Source organism: Canis lupus, chromosome 27, assembly GCF_003254725.2.
Source record: "Canis lupus dingo isolate Sandy chromosome 27, ASM325472v2, whole genome shotgun sequence".
NCBI classification, from domain to species: Eukaryota; Metazoa; Chordata; class Mammalia; order Carnivora; family Canidae; genus Canis; species Canis lupus.
The window spans coordinates 43,889,646-43,915,040 of NC_064269.1; the positions used below are offsets into that span (position 1 = coordinate 43,889,646).

At 49.4% G+C, this 25,395-nt stretch overlaps 1 protein-coding gene across 1 annotated transcript in view; it reads left to right on the forward strand.

Annotated features, from left to right (window-relative positions):
• WNT5B (Wnt family member 5B) overlaps positions 1-24,345 on the forward strand; it is a 109,048-nt gene extending 84,703 nt beyond the window's left edge. Inside the window, exons 2-5 of the mRNA XM_025461687.3 lie at positions 7,586-7,737; positions 8,927-9,174; positions 14,889-15,181; positions 20,651-24,345. Coding sequence (XP_025317472.1) covers positions 7,586-7,737; positions 8,927-9,174; positions 14,889-15,181; positions 20,651-21,109 — 1,152 coding nt within the window. The 3' untranslated portion in view covers positions 21,110-24,345. The remainder of the gene's footprint in view (positions 1-7,585; positions 7,738-8,926; positions 9,175-14,888; positions 15,182-20,650) is intronic.
• Positions 24,346-25,395: the final 1,050 nt, after the last annotated feature.

Consider the following 25,395-nt stretch of genomic DNA (forward strand, 5'->3'; position numbering starts at 1 on the left):
TAAAAATAAATAAATAAATAAATAAATAAATAAATAAATAAATAAATAAAAAATAAATCCTGGGACAAAAATACAAAGCCAGCTAGCGAGAGGTTGATGGAAGTGGAGGCCTTCTCTGGATGGGATGAGCAGGGAAGGTTTCTTTGAATATGTGACCTCAGGACAAAGGAGCCTGACCCGCACAGAGAGAGGAGAAACATTCCCAGAAGTCCGCACCGCACAAAGGGAGAAACAGTGTGAGGGGTGGATAAGGAAATATATACAGCAGTTTGCGGTTTCTGGAGCACAGAGCAAAAACCCAAATAGGATGGAAACACTGGCGAGGGTCGAATTTTTGAAAAGACTTATATAATGTGATGAGTATATAAAAGACTTATATAATGTGATAAGGACTTCACCCTTTAAGAAATGGAGAACCTGGGATCCCTGGGTGGCTCAGCGGATCTGCCTGCCTTTGGCCCAGGGCGCGATCCTGGAGTCCCGGGATCGAGTCCCACGTCGGGCTCCTGGCATGGAGCCTGCTTCTCCCTCCTCCTGTGTCTCTGCCTCTTTCTCTCTGTCTATAACAAATAAAAATAAATAAATAAATCTTTAAAAAAAAAAGAAAAGAAATGGAGAACCTTTGAAGCGTTTTAAGCAGGGAAGTCACATGGTCACATATGAGTTTTGAAAGGAGCTCCTTGGTAGCTATATTCTCTGAAAGGTAGTGCAATGTTATGCTATCAAATAGAATCTTCTCTTGCTAAGGATATAGTCTCTTGGTCAGCTTCTCTGTTATGAGGGTTCTAAGATTTCTTTCCACTCTCTCTCCAAACCTTACATTTTTTTAGGTAACCATTCTGCTCCTTGCCTCTGCTGGTGTCTCCCATAAGCATCTGAAACCATGCCAGGGTCCATCTTCCCTCACGTTTACCTCTTGGCCTGACTTGTCTTTTCCATCCCAACATAAACACTAGCTCTCTAAAAACTACTGTTCTATTTTAATTTCTCCAGCATTAAGCAGCCAGACTTATTCTCAATCCAGATATCATTTTTGTTGGGGAAAGCATGTCTCCCCCACACACACAAGGCTCTGTGTGTGTGTGTGTGTGTGTGTGTATGTTTATACTAGTAACTTTGGGATAAGCCTTTTTTCTTAAAGATTTTATTTATTTATTTGAGAGAGAGAGACAGAGCACGAGCATGAGCAGGGGAGAGGAGACAGAGGGAGAGGGAGAAACAGACTCCCAACTGAGCAGGACCCCGACATTATAACCTGAGCTGAAGGCAGATGCTCAACTGACCGAGCTACCCAGCTGCCATCTTACTCTTTTTATACTTACTTTCCTTATATTCAAAGTGAACCTAATGATGCCATAGACCACATAGAATTTTAGTGAAAATTAAGTGAGAAAATTGGATATAAAATATTCGGCTCAATGGATGTAGAAGGTACTCAATAAATGTTCACTAATATCAAGTATTGTCACTGGTTAGCAGTCATTTATTATTGTCTAGTAATACTGTACTAGGCACGAGGAGGCATACAGAGAAAGTAGGGGAGGTAAGTTTATGCATTTGGGAAACTTTGGATCTACTGGAAAAAAAAAGCACAGTTATGAGGCAGCCAGTGTGGGATGTGGTCCTCCCAAGTGCCAAGGAAATATCAAGTAGATGGAAAGATTTTCATGGCATGGGATTAATCAAAGACAGTTTTATGGAGGAGATGAATCTTGAGTAGACTTGGAAGTACTGTTGGAGACCAGAAGGCATCCCTGGGAAGAGGATCAGATGGGGGCTTGGGGGGAAAGCAGTTCTTGTTCCTAGAACAAGAACAGGAGGAGATTGGATAAGAAACCCCACAATGGGAATTTCAGAAGAATGAGACATAAATTATTTTTTAAGATTTTATTTATTCATAAGAGACACAGAGAGAAAGGTAGACACACAGGCAGAGGGAGAAGCAGGCTCCCTGTGGAGAACCCAGTGCAGGCCTTGATCTTAGGACCCTAGGATCATGACCTGCACCAAAGGTAGATGCTCAACCCCTGAGCCACCTAGGTGTCCCGAATGAGACATAAATTAAAGGAGGCCAGGCCAGGAAGTTTAGAATGGTTGAAGAGCTAGGAACCACAGTAGGTCTTCAAATGGAAATGATTAGTGTTTCAGGAAGACTGGTGTGGGAACCATTGAGTTAGACCACAGAGCACTGATTTGGTGTTCAGGTTTAAGAAGGATGAGTACTTACATGAAAATAGAGGAGGAAATTAGGGAACCAGAGTGTATTTTAGGAGGTGTTTGTCAAGTGTTTTGAGATCCATAAAGAATCTTTCTCGGGGTAACTGGGTGGTTCAGTTGGTTAAGTGTGTGACTCTTGATCTTAGGGTCATGAGTTCAAGCCCTGACTTGGGCTCCATGCTGGGTGTGGAACCTACCTTAAAAAAAAAGTCTTTCTCTACAGTGGTGGAAATTAAGTGGCCAAGGGGAGAGAAGGCTCTCCATCTGTCCTGCTCCTCCCCCACCTGTACCACCCCGTGGAAATCATCACATCACTGGCAGACATTGGGACACCAGCTTAGTCATAAGTTCTCAAAGGGAGACACTCTCTTCCCAAGGACTCCTAAGAGCCTCTACCTTGTTATGTCAGGAATGCTAACAAAGTTGCAAGTGTAGGTTCCACACCCCAGCTCGAACTTACAACCTGGAGATCAAGAGTCACATGCTCTACGGACTGAGCCAGCCAGGCCCCCTGCAAAAGTAATTTTTTAAAAAAGATTTTAATTTATTTATTCATGAGAGACACAGAGAGAGAGGCAGACACAAGCAGAGAGAGAAGCAGGCTCCATGCAGGGAGCCCGATGTGGGACTCCATCCTGGGACCCTGGGATCACGCCCTGAGCCGAAGGCAGCCGCTCAACCACTGAGCCACCCAAGTGTCTCACAAATGTATTTTTTAATCACACATTACATAGCTCCTCCTTGGGTCACACAGAAAGAATTAGCCAATGACAGGAAGAGGCTCCCATGGAAGCTGTTGGTTCTTTCTGGGTAGGTTTCTAGGTGTGAGGGTGCCTGTCTGGAGCAACGGGGCAGGTGCGGGACGTGACACCATTTCATGCAGGACTTGCTTGAGTTCTCAGGCGCTGAAGGAGGTCAGTCCTGAACACCTGATGGTGGCTTTTGTGAACAGCTATGACCTTGTCAAAGCTCTTGCCGTGTGTGGAGGGGCTTCTGGGGTACACTGCTCTGAAGTGTGTGTGGAAGCACAGAGGTGCCCCTTTAGGACAGACTGGCTGGGGTAAGCCCCACTTGCCCAAGTCTCTCTCCTCGGTCTCCTACCTCTGGGCTAACTGCATGGAGCTACTTAAGAGAATGAAAGTTGGTGACTGAGTCCAAAAAAGGAAGGAAAGGAAGAGGAACCTGGAACCCTGTTTTCAAATATGCACCCCTTTAATTGCGATGGCAAAGACAGGCATTGCAGTCTCAGTAAGGGACCTGGGACGTGGCACAGTGGAGTCTGGGTTGTGTAGCAGGGTTACAGCCCTGCCACCATTTCCCTGTCTCCATAGCTGGAGATGTGAGCTGGGCAGATATTTCAGAATTTGGCTTTCCCTAAAGGGCCCCAAAGAATGTAAGCTATCACCCTTTACCATTCTTTTTATTTTTTAATTTTTAAAAGATTTTATTTATTTTTATTTTTTATTTTTATTTTATTTTATTTTTTTTAATTTTTATTTATTTATGATAGTCACACACAGAGAGAGAGAGAGAGAGGCAGAGACACAGGCAGAGGGAGAAGCAGGCTCCATGCAGGGAGCCCGACGTGGGATTCGATCCCGGGTCTCCAGGATCGTGCCCTGGGCCAAAGGCAGTCGCTAAACCGCTGCGCCACCCAGGGATCCCTATTTATTTTTATTTTTTAAAGATTTTATTTATTTATTTTTTTTAATTTTTTTTAAATTTTTATTTATTTATGATAGTCACACACACACAGAGAGAGAGAGAGAGAGGCAGAGACACAGGCAGAGGGAGAAGCAGGCTCCATGCACTGGGAGCCCGACGTGGGATTCGATCCCAGGTCTCCAGGATCTCCCAGTGCTAAACCGCTGCACCACCCAGGGATCACTTTATTTATTTAATTAATTTATTTATTTATTTGACAGGGAAAGAGAGAGCACAAGCTGGGGGAGTGGCAGGCAGAGGGATAGGGAGAAGCAAGCTCCCTGAGGAGCAGAAGCCTGATGCAGGGCTCGATCTCAGAGCCCTAGGATCATGACCTGAGCTGAAGGTAGATGCTTAACTGACTGAGCCACCAAGACACCCCCCTTTTTTTGTTTTTAGTATTTTACTTATTTATTTATTCATGAGAGATACAGAGAGGCAGAGACACAGGCAGAGGGAGAAGCAGGCTCCCCATAAGGACCCTGGTGTGGGACTCGATCCCAGGACCCCAGGATCATGACCTGAGCCAAAGGCAGATGCTCATTCACTGAGCCGCCCAGGCGCCTCACCCTCTACCATTCTTGATTCTTGTCCTCGCTTTACTTTTCCTTACAGTGTTCACTGGACCATGTGTTTCCTTGTTCACGGCCCTATCTCCAGCCCTTAGAGTAGTAACTGGCACATACAAGGCCCCCAGTACACATTTGATTAATGACTTTAATGAATAAATACATAAGTGACTGAAGAAGTAGGGCAGAGCAGATGTCTGACCAGCTCCTCTGGCCCTCTGGAGGCGTCTTCCCCTCCCTGACCCTCTACCACAAAAGGATACAGACCCTGGATTCCCTCATGCTCAGCTGTGTTTGCTGTGTTTGACATGATGTCCCCCCTCCTAGGAAGGGGAGATGCTTTCATTATCTGAGATAATCTGTAGTTATGACAAAAGGCAGCATGAGGGGTTCCCTCTCCAGTCTTTTCTATATTTACTAGATATTTCTTCCTACACAAAGGAGAGCCTTCCCTGGGTGAGCCCCACTGTAAAACTCACCTGTAACCCACAAACAGGGCTTTCAATGTGTCCCAGTCATTAAAGCCAAAGCCTCAGTGCCCACCCTCCAGCCCAGCTGGGCTGAGGCCAGAAGTTTCCATGCTGCCCATGCTGAAGAAACCAGTTGCCCATCTTCACTTTTCTCCTCCCAGCTCCTCACAAGGAAAGAAAAGAATGTCAGCCAGGGCAGAGAGCTGGCCCTTGGGTTCTGTGACCACACATAGGGTGGTTCCCATGTGTCTGTCCCCGCCAGGGGTCATCCTGGGGGAGGGGGTGGCGTTCAATTCCAGGGACTTGAGAATTGAGAAGGCAGAAAAAGAAGTCACCACATGCGCTTTGGCCTTTTTTGTTTGTTTGTTTTTACATATATATATATTTTTTAATGAGCTGAAAGTTTGGTGGAAATCGGGGCTTGGTGGGAAAGCTGGGCAGTGAGCCCCGTCTGTTGGTCGGTTGTTCGGGAGGCACTGAGGGGCGGGATTAGCAGCTCCTGGCCTTAGCCGGCCTGTCACTGGGGGGTCAAAGCCACAGTGACTGTGAGTGGGCAGCGACTCCCATCCTTGGCTCAGAAACGGTGCCCCCCGTGCCGTGGCCTCGGTGGAACCTAGGAGTTGCAGAAGCAGAGATTTCACAGGAGCTTGATGAAAAGGTGTGACAGATGTGAGAGACACTGGCATAAGGGGAACATCTCTGGGGATCAGAGGTGGCACCCGTCGAGCCTGGCAGTGGGAACGTGTGAGGACGTGGGTGGGGCGGGCAGGAGTAGGGGGCCTGCCGGAGGCCCGGCCGCGGGAGGGAGGAGGCCCGCGGGGCTCGGGCTCGGGGACGGCCTGCTCCGACTCCTCGGCCCCTAGAAGGACTGGGAGGTGGAGTTGAGGATGTTTGCATAAGGAAACCCTTTGAAGCTCTTCTCTTGGCCTCCCTACTCTGGACCTGGTTACCTCCCCTCATAAAGCCATTAGCTTCTGGTGCCAGCCCTATCTCTGCTCCATCTCTCTTGGTTCCAGTCGGTGCATTCACAGACCTCCTGCCCCGAGGGACAGGGAGGATTTATGGGGGGGGGGGGGGGAGAGCAAAGGGGGAGGGGGCGTCCTTTAGAGGAGGAGAGGTCTGTTGGGAAAGTAGGGTGTGGGGAGCTGTTAGTCGGGCCGGGCCAGAGGCCGGATCATTTCCGAGCTGGCTCTGCATGACAAAGGGGAAGGAGCAAGTTTCCTCTTTGATCTGCCCCCTGCCGGCCCCACACACCTGCCTGTTGGTACTCCTGTCCCAGCTGAAACCTCAAGAAGAAAAACCTAAGGGGGGTGGAGACCGGGCTGTGGCCCAGCTTCCCCGGGTCCTGTTCAGGCCACCTTCCTCGCTTGGTGGCCCCAGGACAAAAGTATCTCTTAGGCTGATGACCCACAGCACCTGCCGCCCCCTCCCGGAGAGCCTGGAGACCCAGGGCTGCGGGAGCCGCGTGGTGAGATGGGGGGGGGGGGCCCGCTGGGTGCGCGTGCGCCAGTGTGTGTGTGTGTGTGTGTGTGTGTGTGTACAGTGTTAAGGGGTCCCGGGGAGAAGACTCACTGGAAATGTGGGGTCACGCCCTGGATGGAAGCTGAGGGGGAGACGAGGTGGGGGTGAGTGGGAGGGGGCGTGTTTTAATAGACTTGCTCTAAGATCCAGAAGCAAGGATTTTACATTTGTTTCCAAGGGCTGGAGGAAGGGTGCTCTTTCCTGGGATACAGGCACAGGCACGAGTTATAAAAAAGGCAGAGGCAAAGATGCGGGAAGCTCCTGAGCCAGGAGGGAAGGGTCCTTGCTTTTAGAAGATGCGTCCTCGGCCCAGACTTCTGAGATCAGGGCCGCAAAACCCAGAGCTGGTGGTGCCCTACTGTCGCCAGCGGTGCTCTTGGCTGCCCCTCGAGGGCCACAGTGTAGAGGAGGGGAGGAAGGCCACCTAGGAAGATGCCATGTCCCCCCCCCTCCCAGGCAGCTTTAGGGACACATGGTATTGCTCAGAGGAGTTGCCTTGAGAAAGTGCAGTCCTCGCCCTTCTGTCTGCTATATTCCTGGGAAACAAGGGCTGGAACACGGAAACTTTCTTGGAGTGAGAAGGGTACGGATAGGAGGGGAGACTCCTACTTGGCTGCAGGTAAATCTCACTCACCAGCTGTTCGTAGCCCATGAAGGAGAGCCTCTGGCTGGAGGGAGATGAACAGGAAGGAGTGGATGGTGCCCTGGTTTCTTCGGATGCTCTGGAGGAAGGGCAGGTGGACGCTGCAGCAACCAAAGCATCTTCCTTCATGCTATATGGAACAGGCTCTGGGCTTGAAAGGACTCGTTTTCATTCCTCTTTTCTTTTCCCAGCTTATTGTTTCCTTTGGAATGAGGTCCTGAGTAGGGTTCCCACTCGTGGGGGTAGGAGACGCAAAGGCTCCCCTGGTGAGAAGAGCAGCACTAGGAGATGGAGGATGGAAAGAGGCTGGATCTCTTTGCCGGCCCGAGCAGAACTTGACTAGACCCCCCATCCCCGCCCCCGCCCCCCACCCTGGAGCTCATCCTTGGTGCTCCCACCCCGCCCTCTCCTCTGGTCCTGCCTCATCAGCTTCATCTCCATGTTGATTCTCTTTTCTCCAGGGAGCCCCGCTTCAGAAGCCGTCCGCCCCTGGGGTCTTCCCAGGGCACTGGGGAGGGCCGAGGCTGAGGCCCACCATGCCCAGCCGGCTGCTGCTCGCCGCTGCACTGCTGTCCAGCTGGGCTCAGCTTCCGGCCGAAGCCAGCTCCTGGTGGTGAGTGAGGGGGGCTGAGGCCCTTCTCTACAACCTACGCCTCCTTTGGTAATTGAATGCAGAGAAAGGTCACCGTGTGTTGTGATCATCCCTTTATTCGTAGGAATCCTAAGAATCGCTTTTATCCCAGGAAAACTAGGACAGCCTTGTCTCTCACAAGCCCCCAGAGGTAGAGGTTCACTGAGGATAAAGGAGGAGGAGTTCGTTTGGTATTTTCCTCTGATCCTGTCTGCTTTCCCCTTTTCCTGGACCTTCCTCCATCCCCATGTGTTGTTAGAAATAGCTCTTGCGTTGCTATTGGATCAATAAGAATATTGATTTTTTCCCCCAATGTGGGCAAGGAGAGTAGAATTCCTGTTTTATAAGTCTGATGACCAGATGAGAAGTTGAGAGATCCACAGGACTGTGTGGGGCCTTCTGTTGTGTTCTTAAGACTATTGTCATTGCCAAGTCAACGTGCAAACGGCAGGCACTCCTCATCTATTTTGCAAGATCTGTGCCCCGCTCACGTTTGCACTCAGATGACATATCTATACAGTCTTCTCATCTAATTGCACACTTTACTATATCTGGTTGAAGCTGAGCCAAGGGAAAGCCGCTGAACAGAGAAGGGGTGGGTCAGGGGATTTAGACAGTGTTGTGATGTATGTAAATTGGCTTCTGTTTGCCAGGCATAGGGGCAGGTCTAGTTAAAGGAATTTATTGCTTTCCATCATACATCCTGCACTGGGGCTCAAGTGAATGAATCACGCCTACTCCTTGAATAAGTCATGTGCTGTCCTCTTTCCTGTTGAGATTTGGCTGTTTCCGTCCCCTGCCTGGAATGAATGTCCTATGCCCTCCCTATCGCCCTTCCCTGCCTGCCCCCCCACCCCCACCCCCGGCCTTTGGGACCCAGTTCGCACTCTGGCCATTGCCTTATAAAATCTTCTCTCCAGCTGCAAGAGCTCTTTCTCTGTCTGATCATTTGACATCTTTCATGTCATCTGCATTTGTGCCTCAGTTTCCCACACAACGCCCTTTGAAGGCAACGCCTCTGTTTTACTAAGTTTCCTTTTCATGCCCTTAGTACAGGGCCTTGCGCACAGAAAGAAAGCACTGGGTAAATGTGTTGAATGAATGACTTAGTGCTGACACAGCCTGTGCTCACTCCTTGGTCTTTTGTCCCCTTTCTGGATCTCCGCTGTAGGTCATTAGCTATGAGCCCTGTACAGAGACCCGAGATGTTTATCATCGGTGCCCAGCCCGTGTGCAGCCAGCTTCCTGGGCTCTCCCCTGGCCAGAGGAAGCTGTGCCAGTTGTACCAGGAGCACATGGCCTACATCGGGGAGGGAGCCAAGACGGGCATCAAGGAGTGCCAGTACCAGTTCCGTCAGAGGCGGTGGAACTGCAGCACCGTGGACAACACATCTGTCTTTGGGAGAGTCATGCAGATAGGTAAGAGGCCACCAACACATGGCTTGGCTAGAGGACCCAGGTTCACCTGCCTGGGTACAAGAACGCTCTCCTGAGCCTGGCACAGAGGGCCCTCGCGAGTGCTTAGGGGAGTTCTCCAAGGCTTGGAAGCGGTGTGCAAGGAGACAGGAAGACGAGTCTTAGATCATGTGTTGACCACCCAGCTCACGCTCCACCAGCTCTCTGCTCCCACCTTCACCCTGTTGGGGGCAATCCGCGTGTGGCTCACTCTGGGAAAGAGGCAGAACAGTGGAGCTGAGTTAAAGTGGATTAGCAAACATGCTCGCTGCCACTGCCCCTTATCTCAGCCCAGGGGCCCCTTTGACGGTGCTGTGTGGAGAACCAAAAGTTGCAGCCCTGAATGTCTGTATGACGTTTGCCTCTTCCACTTGGACTCTGAGAGAGATAGAAACTTTGGACCAAATTGGTGATAGCTGTCATAACCTGGCCCTAGGTCCAGTCCTGGCTCTTTCATTCCAAAGGGATGTGTGTGAAAGTGGGGGAAGGGGACAGACCCAGAAGAAAGATGAGAGGCCAGCTCTTCCAGGATTCCTGTCCCTTCCCCTCACCCCACTCCCTTGGGACTCTCTGGCTGCCCTATTGCTTAAATGGAGGTGTGATCTGGGGTCTAATTGTTTTAGGTCCTTTTGAAATGCAATCCTCCCCTCCCTGGCAAGAAATTGAGAAATCCGGCCCTATTCTACGGGGGTCTGATCCCCAGGGCCATAGAAGGAAGGTGTTAGAGCCCTGTATTCTCCTGTGGCCCATTCTCCAAGAGTTTGCCTGCCAAGGATGGCGTTGGGGAGTTCACTGAGGCTGAAGAATGTCTTTAGCAGGAAGCAGGGTATGTGGAAGGTCCCTCCCTCCTGAGCTCTTTCCCCTGCCCATATTGATAAATGAGGACCAGAGGAAAGCACACTTTGAACCGCTGCTCTCTTTCTTCCTTCACTATTAACTCAAGGTCCAGACAAGGAGTGTTCGCATGTTCCTGCAACAGTCTTCCGGGGCAGCTTTCCTAAGAGATTGGGCTGGGTGAAGTGGGAATTGCTCATAGTTTATTGATTCTTCTCAAGTACACTTAGCATCTGGTAAAGTCTCAGCAGCACTGCCTGTGCTGGGTTCCGGGTGTGGGGAGGAGGATGACCCCAGGTGGAGAGAGAGGCATCCACTGATCACTTTTGGGGAACTTATGTTTCTCTGGGACCTAATGTGTGCCTGATATTGGCTAGATCCTTTTCTTCTTTTTTTTTTTTTTTTTTTTTTGGCTAGATCCTTTTCGTGTGTAATTTTGTTTGAGTGAGGGCCAAAAAGTGAGCTTTACTTTAGGAAAGGAAGGAGTTACCAGAAATGGCAACTCCACTGGGTGCTGACTTGCTTGGGGGAATGAAAACAGACCCTCCTGTTCTCTCGGTACCCTATTCTGTTACAGTTGGAACCCTCTGCTTCCTTCTTTTCAGTTTCCTTTTGTAGCTCTCCTGCAGGCTTATGCTACCTGGGAAGGTACCCTCCACTCAAGCCCTTTGGGCGGGGAGTGGCTCCCCTGAGGCCTCTCCCTCTCCCGCAGCTGTTGTGTGTACCTAGGACTTCCAAGAAAGTCCTGCCCTCCCTGAAGCACTGCAAGAGTCTACCACCAGAGGGCAGCAGAGCAGCTTGGCGGGAGCCGCTGGCACTTCGCCCAGCCTTGGGCAGGGGAGCGTAGGGGCGCCTTCCTGGGAGCTGGCTGGATCTACTGTGGAACAGAGAGAGAGGGTGTGGTACGATCCTACTGCCTCCTTGTAGGAGGACGATGCCAGGTATCTCTAGGAGTCCCGTGGCTGCTGGTTTATTAGCCTTTATCCTTGAAATGGTTTGAGTTGCCTCTGAGTTGTTTCACGCATAGAGAAGCCCCCACCTTGCCTGTCCATTCTGAAGCCCTGCATTATGTCTCGCTGGCTGAGAGTAGCCCTAGTAGTATGTACCTCCCAGGCTCACAGGAGGACCCAGTTGCTTCTCATGAATGAGGAACTACCCACCCTCGGTGCCTAATGATGCCCCAATCAAAAGAGGCAGAGCAGGGACGCCTCGGTGGCTCATTGAGTGCCTGTCTTTGGCCCAGGCATGATCCCAGGGGGTCCTGGGATGGAGTCCCACGTTGGGATCCCTGCAGGGAGCCTGCTTCTCCCCCTGCCTGTGTCTCTGCCTCTCTCTTGTCTCTCATGAATAAATAAATAAAATCCTTAGGAGAAAAAAAAAAAAGAAGCAGAGCAGTTGCAAGGATAGCTAATGCACTCGAGGACAGACTGGGATCTGAACCCTTCGTGACAGACCAGGACCGTCAGAGCACATAGTATCTGCAGTATTATGCTCAGATACAGGCACATTATTTTTAAAGGCAATTCTGAGAGGAGTGATTCAGTTCAGAAAAGCACGTTTGCTAAGGAACTGAGGAAGAAATCAGACATGTAGCCTGGAAAAGACAAAACATAAAAGGCATATCAGTTGTTTTCAAATGTGGAAGGGCTGTCAAATGGGAAGGGATCAGATAGTGTAGCTCCAGCAGACGGAAGTTACAGGGAGATATTTTTCAACTTACTATAAGGAAGAACGTTCTGGTGATTAAAGTCATTAAAAGACGATGGGCTGGGTTGCCTTGAAAACCCAGCCTGCTTCTCTGAGGAATGCTGTGAAAAGGAAGAGTCACAGTGGGTGGGATGTAGATGGGGCTGCTGATCAGGGCTCCTTCCTCTCAGGGATACCAGGGCAGGGGCTTGAGACTCCATTTCAGGAAGACTTCTCAGGCATGGCTCCCTCAAGGAGAGAGTTAGGCCCTCCTGCCTAAGAACCTGTTGGTCACCCTAGCATCCCAGTGGCTCATTCTCATAGTCTGACCACCCTCAACTAGATAGATCCCTGGTCTCTGGCAGCGATTCAGCACTGACTCAAATGTCCATCCTGATGGCAGAAGCTGACCATCAGGTTACCTCTTGAGAAAGACAGGACTTGCCCAGTCTTGTCTGGTTGCAAGCTTGACTGTGTCCTGCCTAGATAATCAAGAAGTAGGGCAAAGTGGGAGGTCATTCTAGACGTATTGAGGGTTGCAGACTCCTTCCGTCTCCACCTGCCAAGGCAGGATTATGGGATGTCTACTTCTGACCATAAGACTCAGGAGAGGACGAAGTAGAGAACAGAAGATTCTGCCTAATGTAATCACTGAGATCAAGATAGAATCTCAGCTTCCTGCTAAGAACCTCTCCCTGCTCCTCTACACCTGAGTCTTTTGGAATATTATGTATTATTTCTTATAACAGCTGTAGTGAAATAGAATTCGCGTGCCATACAATTCACCATTTTCAAGTGAATAGTTCCGTATATGAATTCACAGGATTGTGCAACCAGCACCACGGTCTAATTGCAGAACATTTTTGTGACCCTATGAAAAAAACCCCGCAGACCCATTGGTAATCATCCTCCATTCCCTCCCGCTTCTGAAACCCTAGGCAACCAATACTCTTTCTGTCTCTATGAATCTTCTTATTATGGACATTTCATATTAATGAGATCACACAACATGTGGCCTTTTGTATCTAGTTCAGTACAGATACAAAATGGTAGGGACACCTGCCTGGCTCAACTGGGTAGAGCGTGTGCTCTTGATCTCGGGGCTATGGGTTCCCGCCCCACATTGGGTACAGAGACTACTTAAAAATAAAACCTTAAAAAAAAGGCTACATGATTCACTTAGTATAATAATTCAAGTTTCATCCACATTGCAGCATATACCAGTACTTTATTACTTTGTATGGCTGAATAATATTCCACTGCGAGGATAATGCCACCTTTTGTTTACCCATTCATCCGCTGATGGACAATATGAGCTGTTGCCACTTCCTGCTATTATGAATAATGCTTCAGTCAACATTCATGTCTAAGTTTTTGTGTGAGCATGTTTTTATTTATCTTGGATATATCTTAAGAATGGAATCACTACGTCATATGTTAATTACATGTGTAACCTTTTGAGGAGTTGCCAGAATTTTTCAAAGCTGAAGATTCCCACAAACGGTACATGAGGGTTCCAGTCTTTTCATATCTTCGCCAACTTACTAGTTGCCTTTTATTTTAAGATTTTATTTATTTTAAAGATTTTATTTATTTGAGAGAGAGAATGAGAGGGGGTGTGGGCACAGGCAGGGGGTAGGGGCAGAGAGAGAGGGAGAAGCAGTCTCCCCACCAAGCAGGGAGCCCAACATGGGGCTCATCCCAGGACCCTGAGATTATGACCTGAGCCAAAGGCAGAAGCTTAACTGACCGAACCACCCAGATGCCCCTATTTTGTTTTATTTTTAAGATTTTTTCTTTTTTTTTTTTTAATTTTTATTTATTTATGATAGGCACACAGTGAGAGAGAGAGAGGCAGAGACACAGGCAGAGGGAGAAGCAGGCTCCATGCACCGGGAGCCGGACGTGGGATTTGATCCTGGGTCTCCAGGATCGCGCCCTGGGCCAAAGGCAGGCGCCAAACCGCTGCGCCACCCAGGGATCCCAAGATTTTTTTTTTAAAGCAGTCGCTATACCCATCATGGAGCTTGAATTTACAACCCTGAGATCAGAGGAGTTGCATCCTCTGCCAACTGATCCAGCCAGGCGCCCTATTCATTGCCTTTTTGATTCTAGCTGTCCTCCTGAGTGTACAGTGGTATCTTATGGTGATTTTGATTTGCATTTCCCTGGTGACTGTGTATTATTTTTTTGGAACATTTTTATTTTTTAAAAATTTTAAAAGTATTTTATTTATTTACTCATGGGAGAGAGAGAGAGGCAGAGACACAGGCAGAGGGAGAAGCAGGCTCCATGCAGGGAGCCCGATGTGGGACTCAATCCTGGGTCTCCAGGATCACGCCCTGAGCCAAAGGCAGGCACCAAACCGCTGTGCCACTCAGGGATCCCAGAAACATTTTTATTGAAGTGGAACATGGATCATATGAGTTTTTAAGTGGTTCACTACAGAAATAGAGAGGAACACGTTTCACATTTTCTCCTGGAAATGATCTGGACATTTGGAGAGACTATGCTGAGTGTCCTGCAGACCTGGTTCACTTGAGCTCTAAGTAGGGAGGCAGTGTGGACCCCATGGAAGATAGGGAAACAGTGTGGATTGTTCTGGACTTTGTAATTCTGCCTCACTTTCCTCCTGGTCTTTTCCACTCTCTAGCTAGATAATGGCAACAATGAAAAAGACAGACGTGTGGCCCATGGAGTGGTCAGAAATTGGCATCTGCGGGAGGGAGGTTTTTGCAAGGCTACAGAGCCCTACTGTTGGTCCTGCGATTTCTACTCTAGCTCATTCTGTTGGTCCCACAGGTCCCATAAACTCCTTAATGCCCAGTCTCCCCTCTGTTTAGGTCTGCGTCCTAAGAATCTACCCACCACATAGGCTTCCCTGGATACTAGCGTGGGCCGAGGCTGGAGGGATTCGTTCTACTCTGTGTTCAAGGGGTGGAGGAGGCACATTTCTGCTCAGTATCAAGAGAGGCTCCAAGCGTTAGGGCCATGGGAAGTGCCGGATGCTTCTCCTGATGATGCTTCCCTCCGGGGAATGGTGCTGGGAATGGTGCTGGCCCGGGAGGGCAGGAGGGAGCGGGGGCGTCCCCGGGGAGCTGGCCTCCCTCAGGCCCCTCGCCCCGCCCCGCCTCGCCTCGCCTCGCCTTGCCTTGCAGGGAGCCGGGAGGCCGCCTTCACCTACGCGGTGAGCGCCGCGGGCGTGGTGCACGCGGTCAGCCGGGCCTGCCGCGAGGGTGAGCTGTCCACCTGCGGCTGCAGCCGAGCCGCGCGGCCGCGGGACCTTCCCCGGGACTGGCTGTGGGGCGGCTGCGGGGACAACGTGGAGTACGGCTACCGCTTTGCTAAGGAGTTCGTGGACGCCCGGGAGCGGGAGAAGAACTTCGCCAAGGGGTCGGAGGAGCAGGGCCGAGTGCTCATGAACCTGCAGAACAACGAGGCGGGGCGGAGGGTAAGTGGGGCCCCCCACCTCGGTGCGGGGGACGGGGCGCCCGGCCGCGCTGGCTCTTACCTCCCTGCAGGGCTGACCCGGATGCCCGCATCGCCCACCTGACCTGTTTCTCGAGGCTCCGTTCCCCGACAGGCACGCGCGAGGGCCGGTTGGCAGACCTTGCTTGTTTCCCCGCGGGACAGCTGTCTCTAGAAGACATCAGGTTCCGTGGCATCAGGAGTCCAGGCGCTCCACGTAGAGTTCTCGTCCCGACCTTTGTAACGAGAGCAGACAAGGTGGCTGGAAGTTAAGGCCATTGGACCTAGCCTAGGGTTTATGATTTGCAGAAGCAGAGCTGACTTTCAAGAGCGGCTCTCATGCTCATCCAAAAGCCCAATCCAAAAGCACGTGTAGATGCTAGGCAAACACACTTTTTTTTAATTTTTAAGATTTTATTTACTCATGAGAGACACACAGAGAGAAGGCAGAGACACAGGCAGAGGGAGGAGCAGGCCCCCTGTGGGGAGCCTGATGTGGGACTCCATCCCAGGACCCCGGGATCACGCCCTGAGCCAAAGGCAGACGCGCAGCCGCTAGGCCACCCAGGTGCCCCATGGCAAACAAACTTCTAAACGCAGAGTGCCATGCAGGAGCGGAGTGGAAAAGATAACCATCTTCTGAAGGTTGTCTGTATGACCAGTCTCAAGTGAGACGTGACTGTTTTTCAGCCTCAATTTCAGTAGAAACTAAAGTGTGGGTTTTGAGGTGAACATGGTTTACTGCCTGTGCAGAGCATACCTGGGCCACACTCTAGGTTTCCTTGATGGTATGCCGGAGAGCGTGTGCCTTCTCTGCCTGCACCCGGCTCGTGAAGACCTCCCCTGAGTGCACACTCTGTCTCCATTTCCCTTTGATGCACCTGAGGTGGTCTGCCTCTGCTGCAGGATACCAGGGGGCTTGCTCAGTCAGACACTCTGCCTTCTGCTGGCTCAGTGTTTTCCCATGTGGAGGGGAGTGTGAATGCGCATCAAGATGTCTCTCTCTCTCTCTCTCTCTCTTTTTTTAAAGATTTTATTTATTTATTCATGAGAGACACAGAGAAAGGCAGAGACATAGGCAGAGGGAGAAGCAGACTCCATGCAGGGAGCCCAACGTGGGACTCGATCCCAGGTCTCCAGGATCACACCCTGGGCTGAAGGCAGTGCTAAACCACTGAGCCACCCGGGCTGCCCTCTCTCTCTCTTTTTTTTTTAAAGATTTTATTAATTTATTTGAGAGTGCGAGCAAGCAAGAGAGCACAAGCAGGGGGAGGGACAGAGGGAAAGGGAGAAGCAGACTCCCCGCTGAGCAGGGAGCCCAGTGTAGGACTCCATCCCACGACCCTGAGATCATGACCTAAGCCATAGGCAGACACTTTACCAACTGAGCCACCCAGGCGCCCCTCCAGGTCTCCCTTATAGAGAGATGTTAGGTCTGAGTGCTGGGTGGTAGGGGGTTGCTCCTGGCACAGGGCTAGGGGACCACAGACCTCTCAGGAAACTACTCAGACTTCTTTCTAGGAGTGTTGTCCACATTCAAGTCTGTGTCAAGCCAGCTGGCTCAGGGGCCCAGGCAAGATACTATAATGAGACCAAAGATGAAATAATTAAACAGTGAGACTAGCAGTTTCTTGACAAGAAATCAATCCAGAAATTTAATGTAGGTTCATTGGTGATTCAGTAACAAGATATGGATATAATTCTAGAAAAGTGCTTACTAATTTAAAAAATCGACTCATGTTTCACAGGCACACATATCAAATAAATGTAATTGAAATGTCTTATACAAATTGGGATCTGTGATGTTGGCTTGGTGGATGCTTGTGTAAACTTAGTGTCCTCAATAGCGTGATGTCAAGTCGAAATTAGAATTGGTCATTTGCCCAGTGTCTTCCTTTCAGAGCCCATGTCCAGAGGCTTGATCTGGGTGTGAGCAGTGGTGTTAATCTGTGGCAGGGTTAGGAGTTGAGGTTGTTGCTCTGGTACAGACCAGGGCACGGAGAGCAGCCGTGGCTTAGATGACCTTCCACTCTAAGGGCATCTGTGAGGCCACCTCTGTACCCCAGGACTTCTCTGTGTGTGGCAGTCTGCTTGCCAGTCTTTGGGTATCTAACCCAGGAGAGACTGATAAAAAAAAAAAAAAAAAAGAAAAAAGTTTAAGATATTCACTTTATGTCCCAAAAGTCCAAATTCTATTCATTTTTTAAGATTCCAGTTCAGATACCACCTACTTCTTACAACCTTTCCCATGCCCTACAACTAGTAGTCTCTCTGCGTCTGAACTACAATAGGGCCTTGGCTACCTTTTGGGCTCTGGCTTTTGGGCCCTCCTCCCCCTGGCCCGCATTCTGGGATCTACCCACAGCTCTTGTAACAACTCTCTGTGTTTTGCTTGGGGAGGCCGGTGCGAGTGGAACATGCAGAGCAAAGTTCCCGCTCTGCCACCAAGAAGAGGTCAAATTCATGGAAGGTCGTTTCCTGTGTCCGCTCTGTGCTGTCCTGGGGGCCTTGGTGGCAGATGCCGAGGTGACTAGGCTTTCATCCTGATCTGGGCTCCGTCTCAGTCACAGTCTTGACCTCACTTCTCCTGGCTCCTCGTTTTATTGCCCTTAATTGTTTGTTTGTTTGTCCTGACCCTTATCTGGCCCACCTTCCTTCCATCTGCCTTGTTTCTCACTCACACACCTTCCCTGCCTTCCTCAGTCCCTCGCCTCTCCCCCCAGCCTCCGCACCTCTTCCACAGCCTTTATCTGTCTGCTCCAAGTGGGGGATTCCTGTCCCTCTCTAATGTTTATCCCCTCTCCAAGGAACAGGCCTCCACCATCAATCACCATCTGAGGCCAAAGGTATGCACCTCCCACCGCCTCACACCTACACAAAAAATTCCTTAGGGAAGACTAAAACAGTGGCAGGGATTGCAGATTCCCTGGGTTGGTATTTTACAGCCAGTTAGAGATTTGATTTTCAAGTTATCTCTACACCCAACATGAGGCTCAAACTCACAACCCTGAGACCAGGAGTCACACACTCCAATGACTGAGCCAGCAGGGCGCCCCAACTAATTTTTTTTTTTTTTAATAGGATACCTAGGATCTGACATCTTGGCCACAGAGTAAATCTGAAGCATACTTTGCAGGAAACTTCTCTTGGCCTTTGAGAGTCTCTAGTAACCCCATTTTAGACACTGATGGCCAGAGCAGTGGGTGGATATTGCCTTGTCTGTCACTCAAGGGCTCAAGCATTTTCCAGATAAAAGCTGTCTAATCCTTGTGACATTCCTATCAGTTACTGAGCTCAGTCACACTTAGGGCTTTGTCAGGAGGCAGGATCCAGAACTAAGAAAATGTTTTAAAAATTAGCTTTTAGAGGCGCCTCAGTGGCTCAGCTGGTTGGGCATCTGCCTTTGGCTTGGGTCATGATCTTGGGGTCCTGGGATCAAGTCTTGCGTTGGGCTCTCCACTCAGCCAGGAGTTGGCTTCTCCCTGTCACTCTCCTTCTTTTGTTCTCTCTCCGTCAAATAAATAAATAAAATCTTTAAAAAGATTTTTTTAATCAGCTTTTATTGCTTTTTCAATTAGCAGGAAAGGCTAAAGATTTGGATTTCTTTTCTGCCTTCTCCTGTAAGAGGAGCTTATATATATTATCAATAATAAAATATTTAAAAATACAAGTATTACAGTGTCTTTCTTCACAAAGGAGGACCGGAATGAATGTCTACAGAGTGAAGATCAGTGACACTCTTCCTCTTGGATTTGTTTTACTAATGCTTCTGTTCTTACTCTGTGGAGTCTTCTTCATCTGTCTTTCCTCTAATCTCCCTAAGTGTTGGCTCCCAGGAGAGATGCTTATCCTGTCCCATTGGTCACTTAGTGGCAGGAGGTTTAGGCCCTAAATGTTTCCTTCTTCCAGTGGTACCGGATGCCTGACCTCCCTGGCTACACCAAGTACCTTTTCCAGAGGAATGTGAGACCCCAGCTCAGACTGGCGGGGGGCGGGGGGCGGGGGGGGGGTTGTGCCAGAAGAGGGTAATTGCAGACTCCGTCTTTGAAGTGCCTGTTGGGATGGGGTGTTGGTTCCTTTATGCCCTGGGCCTGGAGCTGGTACCTTTAGCCATGGGGAGGAGCCTCCTTCCTTCTCAACAGTAAGCCGTTTTTAAGCCCCCAGATTGGAGTGCAAAAGCGCTGTCATTCTTGACTCCCTTCTGGGTGGCCCCAAACAAATCATTGGGCCTCTCCAGAACTTCAGTTTCTCCACCACAAAATAATAGGAATAATTCCACACCAGAAAAAAAATCAGGAAGAGTTTTGACAATTGTAATATGAGCTGATGATGATGAAGCTATTTCTTGCACCTGCAGTGGTCTCAGTGCAGTGCTGAATAAAGACACAATCTGGGAACTCTTGAAAAGAAATCTGTGAGAAACCTTGAAAAATGAGTCCCGACCCAGTTAGTGACAATGGCTGTGGCATAAGAAAGTGTTCTGCAGCAGGCTTGCATTTTTATCCTGCCATCTGTATGCCTGGGCCCGCTGCCAAGGCCATTTGACACAATGCATCAGGATGCTTTCATCGAAAAGCGTTTTGGAAAGCAGCATTCTGATCTCCTTTTGCTTTTAAAATTTTGATTTGGGATAGCCCAAGTTCAAATCCACTCCACATTGTCGTGGTTCAGTGGCTTCAGGTGGATTTGTTTTTGGAAAAATCACCCCTGTTGGTGCCCTCCCCCCACACCTGCTCTTGCTTGACACAGGGCTCCACCCTCTTCCTCTGTACTCAGCCTCTGGGTGTCTGGGAGGGTGTCTGCGGGTTCTGGGGTGGAAGATAATGGTCTTGCTCTTGAAAGTGGTGTGGTTTGTGGCAAGGCCCCTGTGACTCCGTGGAGTTAATCACCAAATATTAACACAGAAAAAGGGACTGTTTAGTTCTTAGGCAATTTGGCAGAGTCAGGGAGAGCTTTTGGCAAACTGAGGGCCATGCCAGCAGGCTCTGTTGCAGGCTGGTAATATGACTGGATTTTTTTCGCCCGACTGTCCTCCATATCATGCAAAAACTGCACACGGTTTGTTGGTTGGTATTTGTTTGAGACTTTGGTCAAGGTAGAAATATCTTTTTTTTTTTTCCTGGTGGTAACGATGATACATTTATCATAACAACTTTCAAATAATAAGAAATGAACACAGTAGACAAAGCAAGTGCACAAAATGCCACCATCCTTGTAGCTGACCAGACATGGACTTTGCCTCCTCTGTGTTTTTCTAGGTGGTTCTCCTTTTATCTGCTTCCAATCAGGATAGCTGAGCTTCCTGGAAAGATCTTTGAAAAACTACTCCTCCCCCGCCCCCCACCCCAGCGTCAGTCCCCTTCCGTGTTTGGCCTCAGGTGCCCCTCACCACCCTCTTGACATCCTCCACCAGGGATGCTCCTTCTTATTGCCTTCTTTCTGCTCCCCTCAGGCTGTGTATAAGATGGCAGACGTAGCCTGCAAGTGCCACGGCGTCTCAGGGTCCTGCAGCCTCAAGACCTGCTGGCTCCAGCTGGCCGAGTTCCGCAAAGTAGGGGACCAGCTGAAGGAGAAGTATGACAGCGCAGCCGCCATGCGCATCACCCGCAAGGGCAAACTGGAGCTGGTCAACAGCCGCTTCAACCAGCCCACCCCTGAGGACCTGGTCTACGTGGACTCCAGCCCAGACTACTGTCTGCGCAATGAGACCACGGGCTCCCTGGGCACCCAGGGCCGCCTCTGCAACAAGACCTCGGAGGGCATGGATGGCTGCGAGCTCATGTGCTGTGGCCGTGGCTATGACCAGTTCAAGAGCGTCCAGGTGGAGCGCTGCCACTGCAAGTTCCACTGGTGCTGCTATGTCAAGTGCAAGAAGTGCACCGAGATCGTTGACCAGTATGTCTGTAAATAGCCTGCAAAGGCCCCCTCTTCTGGCCTCTTCTCCACTCTGCCTCACAAAGTTTATATTATATAAATCTATATAAATCTATTATATATTTGTATAAAGAAATGGATGGATGATAAATAATTAAAAGAAGAAAATGGAAAGGAAAAGCTTATTTAAGAGATGCTGGAGATCTTTGAGGATTGAACTTTGCTGGTTCTCTACTCCCGGCAGATGGGGCAAGGGGCTTCTCCCCCTCCCTCTGCCGAGGACTCTCAGGATGTAGGGACTTGGGGATATTCACTGCCTACCCACTATGGCCTTAAGAAGACGAGTGGCGATTAGATGGAGAAGATGGTTTTGTCTGGATGTCTGGAGTCTTTGTTGGCTGGATGGCTGCCCTGTGACCCCCATCATGAGGCCAGGAGGCCCTGTGCAAGGTGGCAGGAAGTCGGCTTACACCATCATGTCTTCAGGGTCTTGTCCAAAATACTGCTTGGTTCCGTAAAAGGGTCCAGTGATTTCTTACCCTTTCACTCGGGTGCATCCCGGCAGAACCCAGAGTTACAGGAATGAGAAGAGGCCCGATGTCATCTCTGACAGGTGACCACAAAGGGACCCTCACCTCCCCAGACCCCCAGGCCTGTCTGTCCAGCGAGAATTATTTTCCCTCCACAGCTCACTGGCTCCTGCCACCAGCTTCCTGCGCTGAAGAGCACAGGGGTCAATTAGCCTGACATGTTAGGAGAGAACACGAACTGAATATTTGTGCCCGAGCTGCAGAGAGCCAGGAGCGTAACTGGTCCGAGTGCTGCACTGTGCTCCCACAAGGAGAGGAAACGGGATGCTGCTGTTCTCACTTCCTTCACCGTGGAGACCCCCCGAATGACAGGATGCGTGGCCTGGTCAGGCTTGGCTGGCCTGGCTCGCTCTTGTCATCTCTGCCCCAGATGTACAGTTTCTCTCTCTGACATTAAACCCCCTTCACTGGACCTCTCCCCTTCCTCTTTGGACACACGAGTATCTTTCATGAGTCTCCTTTTATTTTTGATCTGATCCTCAGAACCCTGCTACCCAGTGTGCGTGTGGAAGAGGGTAAGGAAATGGAAACTTTTTAGAGCTCTAGTCTGGTGGTTGGAGACAGAGACAGAGGACTATGAGGATAAGGTAATGCACTGAAGCACTCGCCCCCAGGGCCAACGCCAAGTTGAATACTCATAAATGCTAGCTATTAGTATTATGAACAAAAGAATTCAGAGATTAAGGTTTAAACCTCATGTTTCCCTTCCCTTCTTCCATCTTACAACTCACCCGGTCACCCCCTGGTCTGTTCACTGGGTCCTTGGGAAGGCACAGGTGATGGGGACACTCTGCTGGCTTCTCTATGTTGCCATCTCCAGTCTCGGACTCCAGGATCTGGAGCCAGGAGAGACGGGAGGGCAGAGCTCAGGGATGACCCAAAAGGGAGATGTTATATCCTAGAAAGGGAGGAAGTAGTTCCTGGGACACCTTGATCCAGGTGCATTAGAGTGGCCAGCCTGCAGGGGACCCAGTAAGTCACCCCACAGAGAGACACCAGTTTTATTCTAGAAAAGTCTACTTCTGGGGAAATGGTAGAATTAAGGAGTCAGCTTGGGTTATAATGAGCAAATTATATTTCAAAACAGTCTAAAAGGGATTCTGTCTGGATTGGAATCATGCCATGTATACCACTTGTCTCTTTAGGGCCTAAAGAAGAGCCTTCTGATTTGTCATCAAAGGACATCAGACCTAGGGTTATTTCACCCTATTCCTCACGCTATTACTCAGATTCCTTTGGTTGGCATTTTCAAGATGAATAGTCCACAAGAGAAAGTGATTGAAGCCTACTGGCCTACAAAAGATGCAAACCATGTCCTTGGCTTCATTAGTTGGCATTTAGCCAAACTAACTTGGTCACACAGATCGACGATAATAAGGGTTTTGAACACTGGCTGGCACTATTGCTCTTCCCTACATCACCCTTGTAACTCCTGGAGGATTACCTTATGTCAGGTGCTCAAAGTTCATCTTGAGCTTTTCGGCCTGAAAAGCCAAAATCCAGTTCATCTTTAGCAACTTCAGGAAATTAGCTGTGAAGGACTGGTCCATAGAAAGCAACTTTCATGTTCATGAAAGGAGGTGCATCATCCCCATTATGTTGAGGTCTTCCTGCAGAGTCATGGCAAGGGGACTGAGGAAACCTTAAATGTTTTCTTTCTGACCTAAGGAGGAAGTCACATGTTTGAATACCAGTGTAATTGTTGCAGCCACTGACAACCAAGGTTAGGAAAGATTGAATCTTCAAAATAGATTGGGGTGTAGTTATAGTTACAGACATGTTAAGTCCTGGTGGACTGGCTGTTGTCTACGATGTAACCAGGAATGCTGTAGGAATGAGGCTGGAAAATATGAAGACCAACCTAAGAAAATGAACCTCTGCTTGGAAACCACATGTTAGAGCAGGGACAGAATGTGCAGTCAGATCTCTTGCTCCTGGGTTTCCAGAGAAGGGCCTCCAAATCTTGAGCAAGTCCCAAATGTCAGTGTGCAGTAAAAAATGCACAGTCCTAGGCCTCCTGCATCAGAGATTTTTATTCAGTTGGTCTGGGGGGAGCGGGACAACTGTCTGAATCTTTAACAAGGCCTCGAGGGGACCCTGTGCTGGTGGTCGTCCCGAGACTGCACTGGACCTAGCGTCAGGATGAGCTAGCCCATGATCCACAGGGCGACCCTGTGCAGGATTTTCCAGTACCTGAAATTTATTATGATTAACACATGGTCAAACTGAAGGATCATTGCACTGGATGTAATGCCTGGACCAAGAAATCCTAGCCATCCAGGGGATCCTTTCTATCGAGAGGGAAGAGAACATTCTGGCACAGAGCAGAACGTGTTTGCCCTGGGTGTTCTACCTCCCTCCTCTACCTGGGACAGATCTATTACAAATGTGGTAACGTAATACTCGCTTGGCTCTTTGTTTGCATATATTCATCTTGCCTTCAAGACAAAATCAGGAGAAAGGTATGTCTGACTGCCTCCATTTAAAAGTAGACAGGAGGGTAGGAAGGCAGTCACAGCTAGGATTTAGGTGAGACCAGGCTCCTGTTCATAAAGGCATCCTGATGAGTCTTTCAAGAACTTGGGTTCAAAACCCTAATTTGGAGAACTTCCTTACTGGTCGTCTGCTCTCTGTCCTTTGAGGTGGGAAACAAAACTTATTAAACTGTGTTTATTCCGCCCGGCTTGCTGCCTCACTCTGGCTTTGTCATCCACGGGAGTTCTAGGGGCTAGCAAGACATCTATGGTTGAGATGGCTCTGCGACATACAGCTCTCCCAGCTGCAGTAGTTTATCAGAGAAGACACCTACGTCTTGGGCAGAGAGCCACACGGTCCCAAGAAGGTGGAGGAAAGTAGTCATTTCCATCTTAAAACAGGCTCTGACGCATGGCCAGATCCCACTGGCACTGGTCACTTGTGTCTCAGGAGAACTTCAGGGTGTGCCTGCGTGTCTGTGGGTGGGTGTGGGGGGTGTGCACACATGCCAGGCACACCCATGCACGTAAGAATGGGTGTTTTTCATTAAGTTTGGAGGGGCGATGGGGAGGCACTTAAGGTAAGGAAGCTATAAAAAAAAAAAAAAAAAAAAAGTAAAAATCACTGTCACCACTCTGGTTGAGCTGCTGCAGAATGCGGATTGTTCTGTCTTTACTGGAAGTCCTTGCTGATGATTGACTAGTGATGACAAGCTTCCTATCTCTGGAAGGAATGTTGAGAAGGGCTCACTGCTCTTGCTTGCTAAATATTCCTGTTAGTCCTTTATTATTCAAGAATCCCTGCCCTGTATTTATACCAAAACAATAAGTAAAGGAAGCTTTAATCCCTGGTTTTATGTAAGATCTGTGGGTAGTTTGCCCCTAAGTAGGAAGCTTCCCCATAGATTTGAGTGTCAGACATTAGGCAACCCAAAGACTGAGCTCTCACACAGCTAATTTTCTAGATTGTTTGAGAGTTTGGGCATTCGTCCTGTAGATTATCTACATTCTTTGCTTTTCCCTCCTGCTGTCTGCCTTTTGGTCTTCAATCTGTTCATTTGCAGCTCTACCAGAGGCTGCACCAAATCTGTTCACTCGGGCCTCCTAAGTAGTTTTTGATAAATAACTGAGTGGGAAAAGGAGTGGCTAAAATTAGATTTTAAAACTATCTGTGAATTTAACGTGTCACTTGTGTGGATTACCTACCGCTCCCCCTGATAACTGAGAATAGACAGAAGCTGTCCGCAGCCACAGCAGGT